The 21374-nt window shown below is 43.5% G+C and overlaps 1 protein-coding gene across 5 annotated transcripts in view; it reads right to left on the reverse strand.

The window, feature by feature from the left end:
* Nucleotides 1–21374, reverse strand: part of SORCS3 (sortilin related VPS10 domain containing receptor 3) — a 626056-nt gene that overhangs the window by 428113 nt on the left and 176569 nt on the right. For 2 of the 5 annotated variants that reach the window (XM_081543160.1, XM_081543157.1), the window contains exons 1-3: nt 14149–14195; nt 11866–11933; nt 1889–1955 (exon numbers count right to left, since the gene is read on the reverse strand). In XM_081543160.1, the coding sequence (XP_081399286.1) occupies nt 1889–1947 (59 nt within the window). In that variant the 5' untranslated portion in view covers nt 1948–1955; nt 11866–11933; nt 14149–14195. Of the gene's footprint in view, nt 1–1888; nt 1956–11865; nt 11934–12306; nt 12340–14148; nt 14196–21374 lie in introns of those variants that run through there. The other 3 variants (XM_081543168.1, XM_081543175.1, XM_081543145.1) reach the window with 3 other exon arrangements.

Below are 21374 nucleotides of genomic sequence, written 5' to 3' on the forward strand. Positions count from 1 at the left end.
GATCTCATATGAAATGTGAATAGCTGCTGAGCTGGAAAGGCCAGGAAAGAGTGATTACTAATGAAAGAGCAAGATCATGAGGCTGCTGAGAACTGGGAGACCTAGATCTAGGTACCAGATTTGAAATCACTGACCACCAACCTACTCAAGAAATTGAGTTTATCCATCTGTAAAATTACACGGGCCTCTCATTCCTCCTAGAAATATGAGACGTGCTATGCATTCATGTGGGCAATGACTACAGATATTATACCAATTTAAGATATTAGAACCATTGAAAGGAAGAGCTCTTAAAAGATAACTATGTATTGCCTTACTTTTTAAAAAATTTGTCTTTAATTGGAGGATAATTGCTTTACAATATTGTATTGCTGTCTGCCATACATCACCATGAATCAGTCATAGATATACACATGTCCCTTCCCTCTTGAAACTCCCTCCCACTTCCCACCTCATCTCACCCCTAGGTTATCACAGAGCACCAAATTTGAGCTCCCTGCATCATACAGTAAATTTCCACTGGTTATCTAGTTTTGCATATAGTAATGTATATGTTTCAATGCTACTCTCTCAATTCATTCCACCCTCTCCTTCCCCTCCTTGTCCACAAGTCTGTTCTCTACATTTATGTCTCCACTGCTGCCCTGCAGATAGTTTCATCAGTACCATCTTTCTAGATTCCATATAAATGCATTAATATAAGATATTTGCTTTTCTCCTTCTGACTTCAAACTTGAGCTTTAATTTGGGCACAAACCATTTGGAAGCAAAAGTAAGCAGTGAAATGTTTCCCTTATAAGTTCAGCGATTTCTGAAAAGAAACCTCACAGACACGTAACATAAAGCAGAGGTCTTTTTACCAGTTTATGGCTCACCAAATAAAGTCTAGCATAGTGGTCTTCACGGGAGAAGTTGCCAGAAGCCTCCTAATGACATTTACAGTCCAGGTCCAATAAAGTAATTGGCCTCCAAAGGATGAGAAAGTAACTATGAAAGCTTGACTACCTAATCTTTATAGTCATTATATATCAATATATAAGCAGGAATGGAGTATATAAAAATTCACTCTCCTATAAACTTGAAAATAGATAGGCTCTGTGTGAATTGAAAATTTTTCCCTTTATTGTGGGGGGCGGTGCTTCAAACCACATTCCAAGGGCCCACCCATCATAGTTTTACACATGTGGACATCTGGCAGGAAAAAATTAAGGCACTACCTGAGAGAGTTGGGGAAAAAATCCATTTATAAATGTTATTTTAGAAGGAATTGTCTGATCCTGTTTACTTATTAACTTCATTAGAAGGCTAATGAATCTACTGCTGAGAAAATGAGAGGGAGATCAGGGTGAGGAGAGGGATGGGCAGAATTTCACACCCCTTCTCCCAATGGTGAGGTTATTTATGATTGTGATAAAACAGCACATTTGGAAGGAAGGGAAAACAACATAAAATAACAATCAACAGACATAATCTGTACGAAAGGATTGCGTTCTCTCAGCCACTGGACAAAAATCAAGATTTACACATGTCAAGATGGAAGAAAAAAGACTAGGCCATAAAAAGAAACCTCTTTCCCATAATAAATAGGAAAATATTAAACCTGTAAACCAGATCTGTTTCTCCAGTGTTCACACTGCCCTATTCTCCAGCAAAATTAAGACGTCTGAGGTTTCAATATTTAGGGCAAACTCTTCCCATTCTGTGTTTTGGGGGAGCAAAGAGTTTATAGCTTGGATGATGCTCTTTACATTTAATGAATTTAAATTCAGTAGTTAGAACAGGTGTTCTGGCTAACACCTGCCCCCTGGCTACTATCTGTCCATGAACAGCACATTAGTTTTCCTTAAGGGGGATGGCTGTGCTCACAATGTTAGCTCATAAAAGGTACCTGTTGGCCATCATAAATCCTGTGTGTGTTTCTTGTTCGACTTCCCAGGTTGACAGCATCTGTGGAACTGGAGTGGAAAGGGACTTGAGGTCATTTCATCTAATATCTTTATTTATGAGGAAATAGAAGATGGCATGAATTGATTAATTAGCAGATGATTGGTAGGACTGATGCTGAAGCTGAAACTCCAATACTTTGGCCACCTGATGCCAAGAGCTGACTCATTTGAAAAGACCCTGATGCTGGGAAAGATTGAGAGCAGGAGGAGAAGGGGACGACAGAGGAGGAGATGGTTGGATGGCATCACCGACTCAATGGACATGGGTTTGGGTGGACTCCGGGAGTTGGTGATGGACAGGGAGGCCTGGCATGCTGCGGTTCATGGGGTCGTAAAGAGTCGGACACAACTGAGCAACTGAACTGAACTGAATTAGCAACTGAGACAGGCCTAGAACCCAAGCTTCCTCTGAGCTCAGTGGCTCCCAGTCCTACCTGAAAATCAAAAACAATCATGGGGCTGTTAAAAGTATACATCCTGAGTAACCTCCAGCTTTACCAAACTGGAATCCCTTGGTTAGGGGCCAGGAATCTATATTTTTAACACAGTCCACAAGTAATTCTGAGGATACACCAAATTTGAGAAACATAGATGACCCCAGAATGCTTTCCATATTAATTACATAGGAGATAAGAAAGCTCTTCAAGAGGCTTACATCCCCCAATAGTTTCAGTAAAAAGAAAATAACCAGTAATGGCTGAGTTAACTCAACACTGTGTTAAGGGAACTTAAATCAGATTGTGCTTTGCATCCTACACCCCAAATCAGCAGCAATAGCTGATGTGGAAAAACAAATAAATATATTAACTTTCCCCCTTGTGCCAAGCACAGATGAATATCTGAAGGAAGAGACTCCAGAACATTCTCTCAAAAGAAATGTAACATTTCCAGGCACCACATGCTTAGGATTCTAGGTATGTCCTGCACCTCCAACCTCCTAAAAAATATCAGCACAACTGTCCTCTGGAGCTGGTAGAAGCTGCTGGGCTAGGAGGATACGGGCCTACAAACAAACAATAATTATTACATAAAGTACTAACTGAATAGTAGGAATTTTTTGCATTCCATGTGTTATCTCACTGAATCCTCACAAAGCTTCCATGAAATCTGTCTTACTGTCATCCTACTATATGGATAAGTAAACCTAGACATAGAGAAATGAAGACATTGCTTAAGGTGGTACAGTTAGCAAGCAGTAGATCTCAAATTTATATCCAGGCAGTTTGAAATCAAAACCTTTAACCACTACATATACACTATCCCATCTGTGAACAGGTGTTTCTGAGAACTATGGGAAATACTAGTTCTCATATGAAGCAGTCTTTCCTCTTAAAAGTTTCATATCCTAATGGAGAAATAAGATGTTTTATATTAAACAGCAAAACAAAATATATGAACCACATTGATCATTCCTCTAATTCATTCCTAGAATTGCTTTACATCCTCATAGAGTGAGGTGTAATAATAATAAAAATATAAGTACTTCTACAGTAGGGCCACTCTACTCAAAACACAGAATGCAATGTGTTTTGCATGTACCTATATATACTTGCATGTGCCTGATGCTGTTTCCTTTATGCATTAATCTTATCTTTCAACCGAACTAAACATTCCTTGAGGAGAGCAATCACGACATACTTATTCCACATCCCCCAGCAATAAGCACAGGGCTGCTCACATAATGAATGCTCAATTAATATCTGTTCAGTTGAATGCTCATGACCAATACAGGAGTTTTCACCAGATTCATTACCACTGAAAACAAACAGAAAAAGGCCCCAGTTCCAGAGGGAGGATTTCACAACCTGTATCCACTCAGTCTTCAGGACTTCACATATAAAGATCCTAGCAAATAGGATGGAAAGCTTTTAATTAACAGCCTAGCAAAAAAAAATGTCATTCCACTCTGCAGTTTTGTTTCCATTAATTCACTCAGATTCAGCAGGAATTCCACTAAGGAATTAGGATGAACAGCTGTAGAGGGAGGGAAGTACATGAATAAATAATGAGTGTCATTAAAATTTGTAAACTAATAACTTCTGGGAAGTCTTGGCAATTATTATCAGAGTTTTCTTGGCAAACAAAAAAATTAATAAATACAAAGGTCTCCACTTTCTATTAAAAAAAAAAAACCAGCATCCCCCAGAAAGGTCACTGACAGAACAATTAGAGGAGGAAATAAATGGTCCAGACAACAGCTTGCAAAGCAGATGAAAAGTCACAGGATTCCCCAGTGGCAGGGGGATAAGACAACTCAATACAAGGAGAGCAACAGGACAAGGCAAGGCTGGGGCTGAGATTGGTTTGGGGCAATTGGAATGTCAGTTCAATTCTTTCAGCTTTTACTTAGTGTAGCCCGAGTGCTGGCAGTGTAGATCCAGAAACAGAAAGGACACTGGTCCCTGTTCTCAAGAGGCTCCCAGGCTGGGAACACAGTGTAAGCATGAGACATTAGTGGGAAGCAGAGGAGAGGCACCCGGTCCAGGGAGGAAGGACAGGAAAGGTATCCAGGAGGATGTGCCCAGGAAGTGGGTGCATAAACACCCTAACCAGGAACCCCTTGATCTGAAGTCCCCTTGCTGTGTGGGCCCTGAGACCAAGCATATAGGAGGAAGGGCTGAGAATCCTTGTTGCTTTTCCAAGAGCATATTGATTCTCACACTGCCGGGCTGGGGGTGGATGAAATGGAGCAAGAGGGGAAGAGGAAATTGAGGGGAAGTAGCAATACCGGGGGACCATCCACCGCAAAGGATTCCTGGTTCCTCTTGTGCCCAGAAAACTGCAAATTTGTTTAGCTCTGTGAGGACCCCTAATCCAATAGGAATTCTAGATGAAAGCTCCTGTGGGGACCTCACACCCAGTCAGAACCTGGTCACTCACAGACCTTTGCCAGAGACTAATGCTTGGGATGGACAGATGGAAGCTGGGGGATTGCATGCTAGCTCATCTACCTCCATAAAATGGGACCTTAAAAACAAATTTTTTGAGGAGAGGGCAATGTGTTTATCCATCCAAGCATTAATGTTTAGGACATGGAGAACTGAGTCCAAGAAGCAATTTGCCAGTCCAAAACATAAATCCCCACCATGACTTATATTCAAAACTAAAGACTCAAAAGCCCCAAGCAGTGGCTTAATCAGTCTTTTCACAGGGACCACTTTCAAAGAAAAGTGGCACCCTTGCTCCCAAATCAAGGACTAGGAATGCCACCAAGCTCAGCAGAGATACACAGATCCATGTGTGCAGAGGGGCATGAAGAAGGCACCAAAGCATGTGCCACATGCCATTGTCATAGGAATAAGTGAGAATATGACCAATCTCTGAATGAATGATGCCTGCACACCATACAACAATGGTCTATTCTCAGTTGACAATGGAGGAGATGTGAAGACTCTCTAAACAGATTCACAAACTTGAGAGAACAAACTTGTGGTTACCAAGGGGGAGAAAAAGGAGGGAGGAGAGTGATGGAGTGGGATTTCAGGTTAGCAGACGTAAACTATTATACATAGAATAAACAACAAGGTCATATGTATAGCACAGGGAATTATATTCAATATCCTTTGACAAACCATAATGAAAAAGAATGTGAAAATGGATATACACATAAAACCAAGTCACTTTGCTGTACATTAGAAATTAACACAACATTATAAATCAACTATACTTCAACTTAAAAAAAGAAAGAAAAAAGAAGAGGGCTGTCTATCCAGTTCCAGGGTTTCCATTTAGGGGATGTCTGTGTTCATGGAAGGAGATCAGGAGCCAGGGAATACTCTTTTTTTTTTTTTTTGATTGGAGGCTAATTACTTTACAATATCGTAGTGGTTTTTGCCATATATTCACATGAATCAGCCATGGGTGTACATGGGTTCCCCATCCTGAACGCCCCCCCCACCTCCCTCCCCATCCCATCCCTCAGGGTCATCCCAGTGCACCAGCCCTGAGCACCCTGTCTCATGCATCAAACCTGGACTGGCGATCTATTTCACATATGATAATATACATGTTTCAATGCTATTCTCTCAAATCATTCCACCCTCGCCTTCTCCCACAGAGACCAAAAGTTTGTTCTTTACATCTGTGTCTCTTTTGCTGTCTCGCATATAGGGTCATCGTTACCATCTTTCTAAATTCCATATATATGCGTTAATATACTGTATTGGTGTTTTTCTTTCTGACTTACTTCACTCTGTATAATAGAGGAGCCAGGGAACAGTCTTAGACTTCTTATCCAAGAAACTCAGCTAAAGTGTCTTCCTCTCCCTGAGCTCACATCCTTGTCTTTGAAATGATAAGATTCTGGGGCTCAAGGAGAATGTTTGCTATGATCCTTTCTCACCCCAAGTCTCTTTGACTCTAGGGTCAACAGCCATGATTATTTCAGAATTACCAAGAATCACAGTTCAAAGACCTAGAAGTTCTGGTGACAACTTTTCCGTTTCTGTGGACAGAATTCCACAGCCCTCGTTTCATTTTAGATGACCAGAGTTTTAATATGGATCAGGTTAGCCCTTGACACTGCCAAGGGCTTATATTGGCAAGGCTTATATTGCCAAGGGCTTATACATATTCCAAGTACCATGACATTATCAAATAATTTCCTTCTAAAACAGGTGGAATTTTTTACCTTTTGTCTTTTGATGAAACAGACATGCATATCTATGGTGAAAAAACTTTCCTGCCCCCCTGCCTCACCCAGTGAACTGACAATATTTGAAAGAGGGATCACTAGACCTCCACTGGGCACTATGGTATCCAACAGCCATATTTAACTATTAAACAAACTGTGGCTGCATTTTGTATGTAAAATTGAGATATGCCCTTAAGTGTGAGATACACATTCGATTTCAAAGACTTACTACAAAAATCCGATTCAAAATTGCCCATTAATAATTTTATTGATTGTCTATTGAAATGATAGTTCTATATAAAACTACGTTAAAGAAAATTTATTAATAAAATTAATCTCCACTGTTTCTTTTCACATTATTGACTGTTGGAAAATTATGTGGCTCCTATGTATTTCTAATCAGACAGTGCTGGACTAGAGAGCATCCATCTCAATTACAGAAGGAATATTTTAGCCTAGAAGTTGAAATCCCAGCCCAACCACTCGAGGGCGATTTTACCACTCTGGGAACTTCTCCCTCTTCCGCTTTCCGTATCATCCCAATCTTCTACCCATAAAAAATTATCTTATTCTGGAGGAGTCCATGAATCCACTCTTGCCCAGCATCAGATCCAGCACACAGGGTGGACTAAGCGCAGGCTCGGGGTTCAGTAGGATCCCCCTACTTCTTAGTTTCACAGTCTGGGGCATATTGTCCAACCTCTGCAATGCTCAACGTTCCCATCTGTAAAGTGAGCCCAGTGATACCCGACTTTCAAGTTTCTCGCAAAAGACAGAACAAGACAGCTCAGGTACAGGAACTCATACAGAGAAGCAGCTCAAGTTGTAGATCGTACGATGACAGCTAACTCTCTCCGAGCACCTCCCATGCATAGGTGCTGCAGGGCAGGTATTTTTCAAGGCAGTTGACATAGTTCATTTCAATGAAATTTCAAAGCAACTTTATGTGGTAGGTGTGGTTATAACCTTCATGGTACAGATAAGGAAATAGAGGGACAGAGAGGTGAAGGAACGTGTTCAAGATGACTCAGTGGCTCAGTGGAGGAATGTGGACTTGTAACCAGGCCATCTGTCCCCGAGCTTCACTTTTAATTACTCTTTTGAAGAGGGAGCTGAGTAGATCTGAGCCTCCTGATCTGGACTCATCTCTCCTCCTTGGGTCTGGCCTCTATAAAGTCTGATAGAATCGGTCTCTAGTATCACTCCTGACGGATGGACAACCTCCAGGCTTGACACACTATGGACTGAAAACACCATAAAAGCAAATCCCTGGGTCTTTTTAAAAAGTCACTCTCCAGCTTCATTAATTCTACAGGCTTGACACCCCATATGTAAAATGTCCATTGACTAAAGGATGCCAACAGATGGTTGTGCTAAATGACCAATTTATGCACCCATTCTTGTGCTGGTGGAGAGAAAATATTTTGACCACCCCCAGTATAATGGCACCTTGGAGTTCCAGAAAGAGTGTCACCAAGGACACACACTACTGCTATGCTACAGACTGCTTTTAAACAGCCTTTTGTCTATTTAGAAGTAGATGGCTTCTGAATTATTAATTCAGTGAGACAAATAATTATGTCATACTGCAACCTGGCAGGGTGCATCATCTTGTCATGACAGCTGCTGCTCCAGGCGCCTCTGGAGTACAGAAAATTGAAGCAGAATCACCAAATTCAATTTCAACTTAGTTAAGCATGTTGGACCCAATCACAGAAATGAAAAGGTGTGTGTTTAATTTAGTTTCTTTTCTCTGCTCACTGCATTAGTAAGGAAGATCACAGTGCTCTAGGCGCTAACTGTAAAATACATCACTAACAGCAGAGAAAAGAGGATGGGGCACAGACCCTTAGGGGATGAGTAAGGATAACACTAAGAAGTAAGAAGACAGCCGGTGAGGGCCCAGGAAGTTGGAAAGTTTCCACAAAGTTTAGGAGCAGTCCCTTTCCTCAATTGTCGCCTCTGCAGGGGTTCCTAAGCTGGGCTTTGTCAGACCTGTGAACCCTCTGCATAACACAAATACATATCCACATAACGCGTATCCATAGGGAGAGCCTATAACATCTACCAGCTTGTTTCAAATCCCTGAAAGGTCACACCATATATACTCTGTTATCTACAGTCTACGCTGAGTAACCCTCTTTGGTTTGGCCCCTCCTGTGAACCTGATGAGTCCTCCCACCCTCCTCCCTACCTAGTCCAGCACCCGGCTGCTCTCCCTGCCTCCTTCCTGGTCCCCTTATCTCCTACAGGCTCGCCTTGCCTGGCCTTTGCCCTGTGCGAGGGACATATTTCCACTTTCCATTTGCCAAACTGTAGCTCACCCATCACTCCAACAGCCATTCAGAGAATCTTTCTTATAAAATAACATCTCCAGCTAGGTAGAAACTGCTATTCCAATTCCACCTCCCCAGTCAGCATGAGGAACAACATCATAAATCACTGTTCTCCCCTCCCTATCCCCCTGCCAACACCCCGGAAGGTCTGTGATAATTCCTAGACAGCACAGAACACAACCCTTTGCATGCACTTACAGTTTCCATCCCATGGATCCCTGCATCAGTGGATTCTTACAAACAAAACTACACAAATACACAGGGTTACAATAATCATTAATTATTACAATTAACTGAGCACTCTCCACATGTGAGTAACTGTCCTAAATGTTTGCACATTTAATATTTCATTTAGTCCTTACAATCCATCCATGAATTTATTCATCAAGCAAACATTTATTAAGTACCTCCTGTGTGCCAGATACTATTTGAGGTATTGAGGATACAGCACTGAAGCAAAATGGAAAAAAAAAATTCCATCTTTACAAGCTTAGATGTTAGTGGGTGTAGGTTGAATATAAATAAATCAATAAGTAAATATTTAGCAGCTAGAGGGTGACAGGTTCTAAGGAGGAAAATGCAGCCCAGTGATGAAATGCCAAGTCCTGAGACAAAGGCCTCACTGATGAGGTGAGCAGAGGAAGGAGCTCAGACCCAAGAAAGAGCTGAGTGTACGGGTCCTGAGGAAGATGCTGGCTTGTCCGAGGAACAGCAAGGACAATGCAGCTGGAGCAAAAGTGAGATCTGTACTGTCTCCAATTTACATTCAGAGAAATCGAGATTTATGAGAGCAAAGTGGGTTGAATGGCAGTGCCCCTATCAAAATATGTCCTAACCCTCAGAACCCACAATGGAATTATCCTTGAAAGAGCATCTCTGCAGATGTAATTAAGCTAAGAATCTGAAAATGAGAGCGTCCTGGATTATGGGGCTGGCCAATGGCAAGTGTCCTCCTAAGGGAGAGAAGAGGAGAAGACAGAGAGGGGAATAATGCAGCCCAAGGAATGCTGACAGACACCAGAAGCTGAAGGAGGTGAGGAAGGATTCTCTCTAGAGCCTCCAGAGGGAGAGCGCCCCAAAGACACCTTGATTTCAGACTTCTGGCCTCCAGACTGGAAGAGAACACATTTCTGCAATTTGCAGCCACTCAGTCTGTGGTCCTTGATTCCAGCATCCCCAAAAGCTGATCCAGAGAAATTAGATAAAGTGCCCAAAGCCACAGAGCTCTTTGGGTGGACAAGCTAGATTTTGAATCCTAGCAATGGGACATCAGGGTGCCCTTAGGGCCACTAGGCCATCTGCTGTCCTTGACACACACTAGTGAATATACTGACTCTTGTGTCCGTGGGGCACACACTCTGTCACTTACTGGGCCTCCAGCATTAAGCATCTGGCCTTGGCTCTCTGGCTTTGCCTGGTTCACCCTTAGAACTACCAAACCTTTCCTGAAATATGATATGGGCTGCCAGGTATAGCTGTCTCTCACTATAAGGACAGGATTTTCTGGCTTGTTTCATTATTTGCACCAAGCAGACAGCACTGGAGTCAGGCTTAAAGGATCACCACAGCATCACTGTGATAGGGCCTGAGGGGATGGTTTCTGAGGCTCTCATTCCCCAGGAGTTCTGTGTGAGTGGAAACAGGCATGCTTTCACCTACGAGAGGCAGCCTGGTTACTTATACCTCTGCCAATTTCCACTGAGCAGCAAAATTAGGTTTTGGACATCCTGTGCAAATGGAGGCAGGCGCTGCCGATATGAGCAATTAACCCCTAAATATTTAATAGATGCTGTGACTGCTCCCCTCCCAGGAGAGAGGCTCTGGCTGGTCCTCTGCAAACAGGTCAGATAAAGAAGCAGCCAGGTTCATAGATACTCATGCCCCAGGGCCCTCTGCTCCAAGACCCCAGAGACCCTCAGGACAGGCGCAGGGATGAAAGACACCACCAAGTGAATGGCCTTTTGTGACCGTGTTCTCTCCAGTGTTTACAAATGACAGAGTAAACAGGATAGACACACAGCCCTCTTGAAGCCCATGGATGTAATAAGCAGAGCATGAAGCTCCGACTCAGAGAGGCTGAGGAAACTCACTGGGGCCCTGTGTGACAGCCAGCAGCATGGCTGGAATAGTGAACTTGCATGTGAGGAGGTATATGCAAGAGTGAGTGTGTGGTGTCTCCCGTCCAGAGTAACTGTCAGGTTCATGGCTTCCTTAAAGCCCTCTCTGGCTTAATCCACTCACATCCTTCTCCTCATCCCAGCTTCCTGTCAGGGCTGATTTATTCAGCAGGTACAGAGACATAGAGCCTAGGGTTCACAAAAATGTTGCCATTTCTTTTAAAGTCAAAACCAAAGAATGAACATGTTAGGCTGAAAACAAGTTTTAATATGCAATATTAATATATTTGTCTTTACTCCAAAGTAGCTGTAAAATATATTTTTAATATTATCTTATGGAATAAGGAGTCCAGGAATGCTACAGACCACAAAAGTCATCACACAGATCCAATTCTCATGTGTGTCTATGCCCAGAAGCACAGGCTTCTCAAGAGTCACAGCAAAGGACAACGAGAAACAGTTCTTAGGCCAAGACTCATGCCAAAGTTAGCATCCTTCCTATACCAGGCTCCCCTATCTACAGTCTCCTCTTGCATCAGACATGCTCTGATCTTCCTATCTTTCATTCACGTTTGTCGAGCCAAAGGAGACACAGCATGAATGCAGAAGCAACCACAATGCCAAGGAGAATGTGTGACAGGCCCCAAACAAGATCAGTAGAGTGCTAAGGAATTCACAGATGGAGGCCATCATTGCCACCGGGGCATTAAAGTGGGCATCCAGGAGGAGGAGCATCTTCTGCTCCTTTCAAAGCATGCTCTCCAGCTGCTCAGCTGGTGCTTCTCACGTGAGCCCAACCAGAGAAGCTAGTTAAGGACCTCTAATCCACTTACCTCCAAAGTGAGCTCTCCGTCACGCTCCCCAGGTTGAAGTCATACAGCTTCGTCAGGATAAGTATAACCTGAGAGGGGGATGTGGAGGAGGGCATAGGAGAGGGACAAGAGGGGGAAAAAAAGAGGAAGCCAACTTTAGTTTGTGCAACAATATTCACTGCATCTCAAATCACCCAGAGGAGGACTTAGAATTTATCCGTTGAGTTAAGGGGTATTATATGATCAAGCATGGGGGAAAAACTATTAATTTAATGCCACCTCGTAACTGGTAGCATTTATTTTAATCCCGATAGTGCTTTGCACTTGAAATAAAACGTGGCAACAGGGGTTAACTGGATATCTATAGTTGTTTCTCCACATCTGTCCTCCTTCAAGGTCAGGCACAGGCTGGCTAGCTCTGTTCACTCAGACGGCCACCCAGAGATCAGAGGACGGGCTTGCCTTTGATCTGGAGATGCCTCTGACTTGCAGACGTGGACCTGAAAGGGTAAGAAAGAACTGGGCCTGATTCTGTCTGTCTACAGAGGGGTTCAAAGAGATTTTGTGTTCCCACCCCACCGCTAGCACCTCACAGCCATAAAATCTTGAACAACAGGCAAGCCCAGCCGCCAATGCTCTCTGACACCATCTGCCTTTCTGTGTGTCCATCCATGGAGTAAGCAGGTCATTAGACTCCACCAGACTCCAGGACCACTTTCCTGACTCCAATTGAAAGAAACCCAGAAGAAAGCTGCACATGACAAACAGCTGGACAGCCCCTAATAGGGTCAGCAGTTTTCTGAAATGAACTTTCATTGGCCAGACTGCTCCCAGGCACTTTAAACTTTTACAGCTGAGGACTTGGATCTCAGCCATTTCCCTGCTGCCCCCTCATGCGCCCGGACAGTGGCTAAGGCACAATCCCATAGCTACAAGGATGCTAAGTGCATGCACCTGAATCTATTTTAATCAAAACACAGGTGCCTAATATACAGCGCCTGCCTGCACACGTGATAATCCAGTTACACATAATTGTGTTTATCTAAATTTAATGCACAACTCATTTCACTTTTCTCAACTCCTTCCCATTCCACAATTTAACTTCCTCCAGTTCATTTGCACAGCAGCCATTAAACTCTTTCCAAGATAATAAATTTCTGCTACCAAGATGGGGCTTTTGCATGCTAGGTATCCATTTAAGATTAAAGAAAAATAATCAGCCATTATATTGAACATTTTTATGGCATTTAACCAACGACAAGACACTCATTTTGAGATTTATTCTCATCCAGCACCCCATGGGGTCAGTCAGCACCATTTCCATCTCTTTTATGTAAACTAAGAAAACATTAGAGGCAAGGATACAACCCATTATGGGTCAAAGAGAGCCCCTAAAAAGCCTGACTTGGAACTTTCAACTTCTCTGCAAGGTCATGACTGGAGAGTTCTTTAGGTCTCTTCCCAGATTTTGTCCTGTGATGAGGAGTTGTAGGTTGGAAAGAAACAGCCAAGCCAAGAAGAAGATCAAAGACGCAACTATTTTAAGAACAGCAGAATCTACCAAACCTCCTGACCTATTGGTACCAAAAATGCAAGTTCGTGTGGCCAACGCACAGTGGGGCCAAACATACAAAAATACCAGAGTTTGAAGCAGAGAAAGGTTTATTGCAGGGCCCTGCAAAGAGACAGGTGGCTTATGCCCTAAAAACTCTGAACTCGCCAAAAGCTTTCAGCAAAGCCTAGCTTTTCTAGCAAAGGTGAAGGAGGGGTGTGGTCAGTTGTGGCAAACTTTCTGGTGTTAGATCTTTTGTTCTTGAGGTCAGGTCATGGTCATGGTCAGATAACGATGTTCCTGTAAATCTCTACTAAACGAATGTTATTCTCTGTTCTGACAAGAAATGGCACAGCTTTTGCCCTCTGAGGTCCCGGTCCTGGCTAAGAGGAGGCAGATCTCAGCAACTCCCTCAGGGCCAGGTCCCCAGACCCTACCCAGCTTTCGTGGCTGAAGGAGCCAGGCACCCATAACCCAACTGGTCCTCTGGGTCCTCAGGCAACCCCAATGGCAGGGGGAAGGTCCTATAGACTGTATCCAATATGGACAGCTGCTGCCATTAGGTCGCAGAGGTGGGGATGGGGGAGAGGTTCATGGTCACCTCAAAGCCAATGGGTGTCTCCAGCGAGAGCTCTGGAGCCCTGCAGGACATAGCTCCCAGGCTGTTCCCTGGGGCCCCCCCAGCTTCCCTGCTGGCTGGCAACCAGGAGAGCTGGTGGGCACTAAGGGAGAAGGCTAGATCCAACTCTTACCTCACTCTCTACCTGACGACCACCTCTCCACCGACAGTTGGCTGAATGACCCACTAAGGGTGGCTCATTGACAACTGGGCGCTTGTGGGTGGGGCCCACTGTGGTGCCAACCAATGGCTGAGTAGAACCACTAAGAGTCGCTCATTGACGGTTGCTTGCTTGGGGGAGGGGCCAACTATGGTGCTGACCAATGGCTAAACGGGACCTCTAACTGCCACTCTAACCTCCCACAGGTCTTCTGGTAATTAGATAACTAACAGTTGCCTGGTAATGGGTCTTGAGGTAACAGCACCCAGCAGCAGCCTTGTGCTAAAGGCTGCACATGCCGCCACTCTAATTACACTATTAGCACAGCACAAAAGCAAGGAGCATGTATCCTATGCAAAGTATTGCACTCCATGCCTTTCCCGTTTGCTTCCTCATTTGTTAAATTCAGGGGCTAATCGAGACAGGACTTGTCCAAACCTTCTCCAACCAAATGCCTAGCAATGTGCCAATAATTCCTATTTGTTAAATTAATTCAAACGCATACACACCAGGTTTCTCTTCATTTTACTATTTTCATCGACAAAATCATTCTTTCATAGTCACTAGGTAAAAACATGAGTGGCTACGTGTAGACCATCCCAAATTCTGGAGAAACTCAAAACTGTGTTCTTCTAGAAACAGGTCAGAACCCCTTTAGTGTCTGCCAGAGCAAGTCAGACTACTTCAGTGTCTTCTGATAACAAGCTTTCTGGGGCACCAAGCAATCTCCAAAAAGTGCAAAGCCCATAAAGGGAGAAAAAAGAGATGTTGAGGGTAAGAGTCCTATTACTTAATAGAAGGTCTAACAAACAACTGGATCTGAGAACCCTTCTAAGAACCCAGAGCTAGTCTCATTCTATCAGCATTTTTCCCCAGTGCTTAGACCACTCTTCTTCCCTCCCTCCATCTTCTCAGTTTTTATTGTGTTTCTTACATATCTAATTTCTTTTTGGTGTCTGCTTCTCGGAGGATCCAAATAAATACATCCTTCCACAACTCCATGAATTTTATTTCTGCCTTCATACTAGATAGTTTCAATTTTGCTCTTAATATACATACTTTTTTGGTTAGAAGCCTTTACTGGATTCTCTGCCTAAGGATGAAATCCAGATTCCTTACCTGGTATGTAAGGCACCCCATAGTTTGACCCACATACTGTCTCCAGGCACTTTTCCATGGATCTCAAGAAACTGCCCTCTGCTTTAACAATCCAAGTTCCCAAGGTGCTGCAGATAAGAAAATCCACTCTCACGTCTCTGCTTTCCTTCTTTCCTGCTGTATTGCTGTGTCATTGCCTGTGAACAGTCCTTTCATTACTGCCTGAACGTGTCTACCTTTGTTCAAGAAACAGCTCAGGATCCATCTTCCTCAAGTAGCCTGAAGTCCTATTACATTTAAAATTGCATTACATAATTTGCCACAAAGTTAAACACTATCTAGATAGCTTCTGGATGTCACAGGATCTGCCTTCTCAGCTCGATTCTGAACACCGTGAGGCAGGCTTCACGTTTTCTACTTCTGTCTCGCAAGAGACAGGCTCAGTACATCAAAGGTTCCCAAAGATCATTATTTTTGAGTCAGTGAAAGATAATGGTGTCTTAGCAGTAAAGCGTAGTCTTCAGAAGGGGATGGTGTCAATCCAGTCTATTATCCCTGTTTTACAGATGAGGAAACAGACAAAGAGAGACAAAGTGACTCAAGTTAAAGTTCCAAAAACGTGTGGCCTTGGTCAAGGGCCCAGGGCACTGTTCCTCCCATGTTATGAGCAAAGTTGGAGCCTAACTGTCACTGGGGAGCCTGCTAAATGAAGATTCCCTGGTCCCATTCTCAGCAAGTCTGACTTGGCGAGTCTTGGGGAGGACCCAGAAATCTTCCTGTGGCTACTAGAGGACCAAGCTTTGAGACAGACTCCATCACACCATGATTCCTCTCCCAAGTTTGGGCTGCAGTGACACTGCCTTCCAGTGTGGTGGATTCCTGATCTAAAGCATTCCTGCCTTAAAATTGAGCTGAATTTTACAACGAAAACAGGTCATAGGAGATGCATGAGGAGGATGCTTCCCAACAAAATCATCCCAGCATTCCTCCAGAGGAAAGGTCCAAACACAAGAGAATTAGGACTGGAAGCTTTCTTTCCCCTGGAGCCGGCATAGAAGGACAGAAATAAAGTTATGAAGAGATGATAATGTACCTTTAGCCCAAGATATCCTGTGCCTAGCAAAGAAAACCAAGATTGAAAGAAAGCCCGCAAAACCCTTGCTTTTCTCACCAATCAAAGCCTTCAAAAGGCTCTGAGAAGAGAATTACCAGGGAAGAAAACTGAAAGCAGATGCAGAAAACCCACTAACAAGCCCCAGGCTACCTGGGAGAGGACCCAGATCAGAAAGAAGTGAGTGTGACCAAAGAATCACCAGTGGATAGATGAGGAAGGATGGAGGAGCTAGCCTGGGGTTCACAGCAAAGCTTGACATGACTCCTCTCCAGCAGATGTCCCCAGATGAGAGATGCCAGTCCAATTCAAAGAAGAAAAAGCAGGGACCAAAGATTAACTGAACCATTCCTATGTGCTAAATACGACACTGGGTGCTTCTCAATTCTCACAACGAACTGTTGAGACTGAGAAGACATAATATATTTAGCACTCCATTTTACAGATGAGGAAAGTGAGTCCTAAGAGTTAAGCAGTCTGCTCCCCAATGTGCACAACTAGCAAGAGACCAAGCCAGCATTCCCACCCAGGGCCATGAGACTCTGCCATCCATGCTTGTTCTGCTCTAATACAATGCATCCTCCATTTAGCAAATGTTTATGTGAGCTTCTTGTGTGCAAGGCAATGAGCAGGCAAACTGAGAGGAGAAATACACATTCCTGCCCTCAAGGAGTTGATCACTCAATCATGAATTCCACAAATATTTACTGAGCTCCTCTTATGTGAATTAGAAAGACACCTGCTGAACTCCGAGAATCAGAGAAAGATCCAGAGCTCAAGGCCCACAGGTGAAAGTAACTTTTGTTTTCGGAGAAAGAAATAGGAAACAAAGATGTGTAATGAAATGACGAGACAAATTGTTGGGAGACCCAGGTTTGTCAAATATGCTTTGTCAAGGGAGGGGCTATGTGTATACCTATGGCTGATTCATGCTGAGGTTTGACAGAAAACAACAAAATTCTGTAAAGCAATTATCCTTCAATAAAAAATAAATTAAAAAAATTTCCTTTGTGACCAACAGGCTACAATCCATGGGGGATTTTAGACAGAGGAGAAATGAAAATAAATTGGAATTATTTATGAGCAAATAGCACCTCTCTCTTAATATAAGCTACACACATACAGACACACACACAGAGTAGTAAAGCCACCTAAATAAAAGCTCCTATGTACAGGCACATATGACCTTAAATTAGCATCAGACATAATCTCTGGAAGAACATTTGCTCATACATCTCTTATAGTTTTTATCAAATTGGATTAATGTGACATCTCCATATGTCTCATCCGTTAGATTGTGACCTCTTTGAGGTGACAAGTCAGGTCTCATTCAATTTTGCATCCCCAATGCCTAGCCTAACACCTGACACATGGCAGGTGCTATACAAGGTCTGGTGAATTAATTATAAATGAATGACAATAAAAGAAGGGATGAGAAGATAAATGTATCTGAGAGGTACAGATAATGTGCTATAAGAGTTGAAAGGAGGAAGCAATTAAATCAGAAAATGTGGTCAGCAAAGTCTTCATGAGGGAAAGATTATATGAGCCGAAACTCAAAGTATCAAGAATTTGGATATGGAGAAATGAAGCTCACTCCCTTGCTTGTCTGACCTCTCTCTTTATTTCCCCCTCCCTCTCTTTCTTTCCTTCATGTTTTAATTGGACAGCAGTAGATGGAAAAAAAAGCAGGGTGGAAAGGTGCCATTTTCACCCTACTTGGTGGAAAAGACAGCATGAAGGTAGAGCTGAATGGGCCATTAGAGGCAAGAGCAGTCATGTGTTGAGTGCAATGTCATGGGGGCCCCAGCCACTTGGAGACACAGTCAAGCTGCACAAAGGTGGGAAAGAAGGCACAAAGGATGATAGAATCATGCCTGAAGGACAGAGGAAGTCCAACCTACCATCAACTACGGGTTGATAAAGTTTTATAAAAATGAAGAGGGTGTTGACATAGAGGGACATACTATAACAAGAGACTTACTATGTATAAACACATAACATATATAATATTAATATATAATGTACATTAGATGACTAAAGTATAACAAGAGACTTACTATGTATGTGTGTGTATATATACACACACACACATATTATATATATACGTATATATGTGTGTGTATATATATATATGTATATATATATTGCTGTTGTTTAGTCACTAAGTCATATCTGATTCTTTGTGACACCATGGACTGTGGCCCGCCAGGCTCCTCTGTCTATGGAATTTCCCAGGCAAGAATACTGGAGTGGCTTGCCATTTCCTTCTCCAGGGGATCCTCCCGACCCAGGGATTGAACCCACATCTCCTGCATTGGCAGGTGGCTTCTTTACCACTGAGCCGCCAGGGAAGCCTATGAACAAAAACAAGTACCTGTATGCTGAGTAGCTTCAGTAGTGTCTGATTCTTTGTGACCCTGTGAACCGCAGCCTGCCAGGCTCCTCTGTCCATGGGATTCTCCAGGCAAGAATACTGAGACTCATATAATTAGTTGACCGTAAGGAACATGGTTTGCCTCTGACAAAATCAGTTGGTGCTGCCCTTGCTGACCATCCACCTCCAATCTTCTTGTCTCTAGGAATCTAATGACTTCTACTGCCCCCAGATGCTCAGGCCAGCCCTCAGCCAACTACTTGGTCTTTAGACACATATAGTGCCAGCAACTAATGTCTTTGTTACATCCCCTCTCCCTTTCATTCTTCTATTTCTACCTATGCCGAACACAGCATAAGATTCTTGGTGATCAAGTGATCAGAAGAGAAATGGCTCTTCCTTTAGTAAGATTCCCTGGTGGTGGGTTTCCCTGGTAGCTTAGATGGTAAAGCATCTGCCTGCAATGCGGGAGACCTGGGTTTTATCCCCGGGTCGGGAAGAACCCCTGGAGAAGGAAATGGCAACCCACTCCAGTACTCTTGCCTGGAAAATTCCATGGACTGAGGAGCCTGGTGGGCTACAGTCCATGGGGTCACAAAGAGTCGGACACAACTGAGCAACTTCACTTTCACATTAATGAGATTACATATTTCATGAAGACAGGACCCACTGCCGTCTGCCTCCTGGATGGGGCTCTCCTGGCAGCATGGAAAGAGCACTTGCAACTAGAGGGCTGCACTCAAAACCCAGTCTCACCATATGCTACTGGGCGAGCCTGAGCAACTTATTTACGTTTTCAGAATCTGTTCCAATTTCCTAAAATGGGGATAATGATTCTCCTTCCCCTGCCAACCTCACAGGGTTTTTGAATCAAATCAAATAAGGAAAGTTGACCTGCTTTAGAAGCTGTACTATGCAAATATGAGTTATTAGTATGATAATTATTCTTCAGGAGGCAAGGCTTCCAAGTTATCCTTATTTGATGGGGGGAAGGAGGATTCAGATACTAGAGTTGCTAAGCTCCCTCTGAAAACTACCCACACATTCTAGACCCCAGTTGTGATACAGGAGGTTACAAATCAGACGTGGTGTGTTCTCTGGGCTCCTCTACTCAGCTTCAGCTTCAGAAGGAAGGCAGGAAGCCCCAGGGGAGTCCTGTTCTCTGAAAGGATAATGCATAATCTGCAAATTCATAAATCACTGGGACGCTCTCGCCCGTGAGCATATTCAGTGAAGTGAGGACCTTTAATGCCTGTAAAATTTTACTCCGAAGGAAAATTACTTTAGTTCATTAAACTTTCCTGAAACCTTGGTGTCTTTAAATCCATCAGGTTCTATGCATGCCCCTTGACGTTCCCCATCATGTCTCACCACCTCATTCCTGTCCCTACCTGATAGACCTTTGTTTCCAGCCAATTAAAATACGGACCGTGGCCTTTACTGAAAGTGATTGACAGTGGTAACATAGTAAGGATGACTGTACACAAGAGTATATTTTTCAGTTTCAGCAGAGTCTAAATCCTGGAGTCCTCATCCCCATTCATGGGGCACTTCCCCCAGGGAACAGAAATTGAGTATTTGTAGTCCACAGCTGATGCTGGGAAAGAGTGAGGGCAGGAGGCAAAGAGGGTAACAGAAGATGAGATGGTTGGATGGCATCATCGACTCAATGGACATGAGTTGGAACAAACTCTGGGAGACAGTGAAGGACAAGGAAGCCTGGTGTGCTGCAGTCCATGGGGTCACAAAGGGTCAGACACAACTTAGTGACTGAACAACAACAACAAGTCCACAGCCCAACTGATCCTCAATCTAACAATGTCTGGTCACCAACGTGATATCCCAAACTGTGCTAGGTATGTGCCAAGTTCAGAATAACATAAATGGTGCTCCCTGCCCACCACGAGTTTACAATCTAGCTGAGGACAAGAAATGGTACAAGAAATACTAACTTTATTATCTTGTTTCATTGCATGAAATTTCACAAAACTGCTACACCCTTCCCTATGTTTTAAAGGGCAGATTGTCAACTCGGTGGTTCAAGAAAGAACTTCAGCATGATCCCTGATCCCACCCTCATCCCATACAGCAAGCAAACACAAAATCTTCTGAAATGTACTATAGTCCACTGTATCATCCAATTTCTGATTCTCATAATTTTTTCATTCACTCACTAAGCAAATATGTATGGAATGTTTCCCACCGGCCAAGGGCTATGGATTCAACAGTGAAGAAAACAAACCAGCTTCTCTGCCCTCAGAGAGCTTACATTCTGGCAAGGAAGATAAACAGGTAGGTAGGTAACATAGTAGTCAGATGATGGTGAGTGTTATGAGCAGGGGGTGAGGGTAGTGGGGGGATACATAGAAGAAGAGCAAGTCCTAACATGCAGGGGTAGTTCAGGGCTATGCAGCTGCAGCAGAATGAAAGGAGCCCAGGAAAACTTTTTATGAAAAACTGACACTTGAGCAAATTCCTGAATGAGGTGAGGGATGAAGCCATGTAAGAGACATTACAGATGGAGAGCAACAAATGCAAAGATCCTGAGGCCTTTCATATTCAATCAACATCAAGGGGACCCATGAGGATGGAGCCGAGAGAGAGAGTAGAAGG

Source organism: Giraffa tippelskirchi, chromosome 2, assembly GCF_054371585.1.
Source record: "Giraffa tippelskirchi isolate mGirTip1 chromosome 2, T2T-mGirTip1v1.2.pri, whole genome shotgun sequence".
NCBI lineage: Eukaryota > Metazoa > Chordata > Mammalia > Artiodactyla > Giraffidae > Giraffa > Giraffa tippelskirchi.